General features: G+C 40.6%; 1 protein-coding gene across 1 annotated transcript in view; it reads right to left on the bottom strand.

Annotated features, from left to right (window-relative positions):
• Positions 1 to 4144: 4144 nt before the first annotated feature.
• LOC146593277 (TSC22 domain family protein 1) overlaps positions 4145 to 5752 on the bottom strand; it is a 3290-nt gene continuing 1682 nt past the window's right edge. Inside the window, exon 3 of the mRNA XM_085309437.1 lies at positions 4145 to 5571. Coding sequence (XP_085165563.1) covers positions 5314 to 5571 — 258 coding nt within the window. The 3' untranslated portion in view covers positions 4145 to 5313. The remainder of the gene's footprint in view (positions 5572 to 5752) is intronic.

The following is a 5752-nucleotide window of genomic DNA, read 5'->3' as shown; positions in this document are numbered from 1 at the left end:
GAATGACCATTTACAGCAGCTCCTCAGGAATCATAAGGCAGGCAGACACTTTAAATGTGATTTTTTGGAGACTGAAAGGTCAGCACAAAAACCCAGTTTCCAGCTCCTGTAGACATAGAATATATGCTGTACATGAGAAAAGCTGACAGTAATTTAAATAACTCACAAACTCATCTTCCTCCATCCCAAACTCCCTGAAGAACATCAGAGATGCTTTCCTTTYTGATAGTCACATATGTTTCTTCCTCTTTACTTTGTTTTTAAAAGGGTGACAAAATTTATCCTCTGCATTTCATCATTCCCAAGATTCAGACTGATTTGCCCTGAATTTGCACAGGCCACATCTTAACTTCGCCATGTTTTTCTGATGCCTTTAGAGCGCTGAGGATTAGAGTGGGATCTTTAACAAAGCTCTCAGTCCATTCAAACTAGAAAGCTGCAAATAGGACTGGTAAGATTTTTTTTCCCTCCCCTTTGGCCTGTAGCAACTTTCTCATGACATCTTGAAACACATCCACTATGTGTTACCACAAACTCACTGTTGAAAATCCACACGGATCCAAACTTCAAGATGACCTAAAAACTTGGCTTAGCTCAGGATCAAAATTTTAGAGATTTTTCTTTTCCTCCACTGGCCATTCCACTCTATCCAAATTCCTGTTCTGTTTCGTTTTGGGGACTTCTTTGCATGTCCTTTCTGAACTTCCCCTCTTGCCTCTGGAGCACTGGCAAAGCCCAGCACGACTCTCTTATGGACATCTCCATGCACTACAACCCAGGACTTCGTTTTGGTGGAAGCCATCAGTGTTTCGCTCATTTTTCCGCCCRAACTGCTGCCCTTTTCCAATGTATTTACAATAAAAGGAAGTCAGTTTATTCACGGTTTGGCTTTGAACTTTGTTGTTGAGCTTGGCCTTGCTCCTTTTGGAAATTGGGACCTGATTCAGGAGGGCAGTTGCCAGTGCCTGCTGGAAACTCCCCACCATGGGATTTTCAAACACACTGTCTTTTGGACCCAGCACATGTTAAGTGCAGGAGGACAACTCCCACTTACTCTCCATATGAAAAGGAGCAGGCCAGCAGCAAATGTTTCTCAGAGTATCCTCAAACAAGTATTTAAAATTACTCAGTTTGTTCCAGATTTCCCAGGAGCTCCCTCCAGCAGCCATCCTCTGTTCAGCTTCACTCGTGAAATTATGCCAATCACTGACCACCAATGACTGGAATCAGGCTAATTTCCAGCTTAGGTAGAGCCTCAGATTTGTAGCTCATTTCAAGTTCATCCCAGCAGAAACCTCTCCAGAAAGGTAAGATACATAATCCCTATGGGAGAGGAGAAAAGCATGAAATAATTCAACATCCTTAAAATGTAAACTGTTCCTAAAGTATTTGAGATGCTTAACCAGCGGTATTTTGAATGGTATATGTTAAGCTAAACAAGTATGCCTTCACACTCAGCTAGCTTGAATGCTACTATTTGACCACACAAAGAATGAACAATAATTAAAATTCTTTAWATTAACCTTAATACATTCACTGTAACTACAGAAATTAAGGGTGGTAATTCCCAAATTGCTTTGCTGGCTTTTTTTTTTCTTCTAGTTGAAAGATGGGAAGCTGCCTGACAGGTGTTGATTTATTCTGTAAGAATTAGGGAGAGGTATTCATCTCTAAGGCATTGCATTTACTCCACTGCTGCTGGGAGGTTTTGCCTGAATACTCTCTGGACAATCTTCTTACATGTGATGGGAACACATTTCTCCTTCCCAAGTATTTACAGAGCCCTCAGAATTTGGACAATCTGGATTTGCCTTAGAATTCTTCATCAGAAACTACTGGTTTTGGGGAGGGGGGAGAAGAGAGAGAGAGAGAGAGAGAGAGAGAAAAGTAACTTTGCGGTAAGTTGATAATTTGCCTAGGTCAGTTCATCAAATTGCTGTTTAGAATAAAGCAAGTTTGCAGTTAAGTGTCAACCAGAAGATAAATGGCAAATAATTTGAAAAAAAAGCCTGAAGAGTTACTGAATTGGAGAGCAGGAAGTCTGCCATATAAAAAGGCAGATTAAACATAATCTTGTTCTCACTGTGGATGAAAACCTGAGCATTTGAGGAAAAAAAATGAGGTGGGGGGAAGAGGAGGGATCACCCTTGGCTATCAAACACATTTGATTTAAAGTGCTCTGAAAAATGGTCTCTTCCAGAACAAAAGCAACAATCAAAACAATTCATTCCAGAAGTATTACAACATGACAAACCAAGAAGGCAATTCTTTGTTTTGGTCTCAAATGAGATTTTAGTCAATTTGAGTCAACTGCACAGACAGAAGCTTCAGTTTTGACAGATTTWAAAAAAAATCCTAGATTTGGAGCATGCTCAGGCTGTTCTTCCAAACAAAATAAAACCTAGTGGTCAAATTTTATGACAAAGATATCTGTACAAATGTTGGTAAGTAAAGTATGTGAAAAAGCACATCTGCGTGGTAAGGCTGACTTTTTAATACACTAAGCATTATGACCTGGAAGTGCTAGAGAGATATGCAGAATATAAAGGCAACTGAAGACAATTAAGCCATTTTAAGAAGTACCAAAATTAGCATTTCTTTTGTCAGATCCTGATAATTCAAGTGCTGTTCTGTTACAAAGGCTATCATCAATTTCTAATTTTAGCTCAATCCATCAAAAAGCATCTAGCGTTTCTCTTCTATTTCCTCATTAAGAATACCTTTAAATTATATACTAAAATAATTGAGAACACAAACTATAAATTAACTCCACATTAAGTCCCACATTCCCACATACTCATCCATTTACTTTGATATACTAATCCCCATAAAGGCAATGCAACTACTTGTGCTCTAATACAGCTAAGCACTGTCTAAACTGTTGCACAATCAGAACTGAACTCTTGCTTTTGGGTTACAAATTGCGCACACACAAAAAAATAATCTTTCTGCCTTTAAACTCTCAGCATCACAGTTTCTTCTGCTACACTTGATCATTTTCAACACTATGAAGTTCCACCAGCACCTTACCTCATTCTCATTATCTGGAGGGAACTATCAAAGAAAAGACCCAATAAAAACATTGTAGTTAGCCATCACATCAAGTGAAATCCATTCTTGCATTCAAATCTTAAGATGTGCAGTTTCCTCCAGGTAAAAGTGCTGTCCTGCTATTCTAAGATTGATCATTTTATCTCATGGATTCTGAGCACTTAAAATAGGACTCATATCCAGAGTAAAACARAAAATTCCTTTGCTGCCCCAGTTGCAGGTTATCAATCATGCTGTATCAATATCCTTTCACAGATAATTTGCATGTTTAGACTTACTGAAGTTTTTAACCATCATCATTAAAAAGCAGATAAGTATTTTTTCCAATCTGAAGGGAAACAATTTGGGAAACAATTTTATCTTCATACTGTTTAAAAAAAAAAAAACAATTTCACAAGGCAGAATTAACACTACGTCCAAGTTTACACCGTTTGAACTCACAAAACTGAAAGAGTCAGAGATAAGAGCTGTAGGTGTGAAAGAGAAATCCTTGGACATCTAGATTAGGCCTGGTCTAATTACTAAAAGCTTTAATAAGAACATGGAGGTAAGACCGACCGACTCAGGAAGCTGTAACGCCCTCAGCATTTGTCACACTGAATTAAGCGGTTCAGAGCTGGCGCCCAGCACGGGACTCTCCGTGTCCAAGTAGAGATGCGGTTTGTCACTAGGAAACAACTGTTGCACAAGGCTTATACCTTTACTGCCAACCATACAACAGAGGTCTGTGGTTCTGCTTATCTGTTATTAMAAGTTTAGAAAGCACCCAGCACTCCTGAAGTTTCAGCATTGCACAGGATTGGACTAAAACAAGCAGCTTTGCTCCAAGGCTCAGGCCTCTGACATTCCCCCCCYTCCTTTGACTTTACATTTACTGTATTTTTAAAATACTGTGGAAAGTAGTAGCTACATTTTTAGTACATTTTTTTTTTAAGTCTCTGCAACTTTTACAAAGTTCARAGGTCAACAAGGAAGACCATGCACWGAAACCACGCACAGAAACCTATGCTTTCTAACCTTACTAATAGGTAAAACTGAATTGCAACATGTTGAAGTTATTATAGTTAACATTATTACACTATACAAACAATGATTTATCAACATTGTATGCTTTATTGAAAGTTGACAAGTGCAACAGTTAAATACATTGAYGTGTTACAACTGTTTAGAGAACATGCACAAAAACATATGCATACTACTATACAGATCATATGCAAAAATCCATACTGGGAAATCCAWTTTTTTTTATTCTTTGCTAGCAAGGTCTGATAATTTTTGGAGTGGTTTTTCCTGTCTTAAACCAAACTACAATGAACAAAGATTTACTTCAAGATAATCAGCAGCCAGGGAAATTCAGAAGTTACACAAACAGCATAAATCTGCCAAATTCTGAACAGTTGCGTAGATGCATTCTTATTTATGTAGCATTAAAAAAAAAAAAGACTTTTCAAACTTCTTCAGATCAGCCAATGAAACAACTAAACTTCAATCTGTACAACCTAAATAGTTACAGTTTTCTATTTTACAAAGTAATTACACTAAATACACAAATATACAGTAGGCAAATAACCTTCATTGTAATTATCCTATGACCCAACTGTATGTCACCTACCTGCTTTCTATATATAATACAGCTTTATGCACCTGTCCACTGCTTCAGAAAACGGTGCAAATATATTTGCACTTAAGGTTTCAGGTGACAATTAAGTGTTAAACACTGAATTTACCTTTCTCCCTCTTCCTCTTAGATCCTATGCACCAGTCCTCACTTTGGAAGCCCAGTGCACTATGGGGCATTGAGCCATCACTTTTTACTCCAGTCTATTTCTTCACGTTTCCATGCTGGAAAAGCACTTGTATCAGTTACATCACTGGATGAGTGGAAGATTTAAAAACAAAAAAAAAAGTTCAGACATGCAGCTCCATTTCTCAGCCATTTGCAGAAGCTGCTCAAGTCCCCAGTGTACTTGTGCTAATTCGCTGGAAAAAGTTTATTTTATTAAATCAACCTAAGAACAAAGACTCCTTCAAGCCAAAGAGGGAAGGGAGGGTAAAGAGAGACAGATGAGTGCATAATACTGGGGATAACAAAAAAACAAACAAAAAAACCTCTCATGGTGATGTATGCAGGGCACGGAGTCCTCAATCTAGGTTGCAGCGTGCGTTGAAATGGATGAAGGGTGGATGTGGCAGATTCCCACTAGTCCTTCTTGCTCTGGGCACTCCAGAGAACTGTGACCATGACGGCGGTGACACCAGAGACTACGCGGAGGGCCCTGACCCCTGTGATGCTGGCTGGGCGGGCTGCTGCGCCGTCCCTTGTGACTGGGAAGAGGAAGGTGGGGAACCAGTCTGCAGCTGTGCCTGGAACTGGGCAAGCTGCTCTGGGCTGGCAAGCGTCTTTAGCAGTGTGTTCTCCTGCTCCAGCTGGGAGTTCTTCTCTATCAGCTCCTTGATCTGCTCTTTGAGGACCTCCACYTCCTCCCTCACCGCATACATCAGGTGGCTCTTGACCAGATCCTGGAACACAGAGGGGAACACACGTATTAGCAGAGGAGACAGGCACCAGGGCAGGACGGCCCAGCAGAGAGCCGGCAGGAGCGCACCCCGCCGAGGGCCGCAGACCCCCGGGCCGCGGGAGCGGGGCCGCGCAGAGCCCCCCGCGCCCCTGCCCCGCAGGGCGGCACGGCCGCCTTTCCCC

The sequence above is a fragment of the Rhea americana genome, unplaced genomic scaffold (assembly GCF_003343005.1).
Source record: "Rhea americana isolate MKP2758 unplaced genomic scaffold, rheAme1 scaffold_3, whole genome shotgun sequence".
Classification (NCBI taxonomy): domain Eukaryota; kingdom Metazoa; phylum Chordata; class Aves; order Rheiformes; family Rheidae; genus Rhea; species Rhea americana.
The sequence above is the reverse complement of the archived record's forward strand: the minus strand, read 5'-3'. Positions and strand labels throughout refer to the sequence as shown.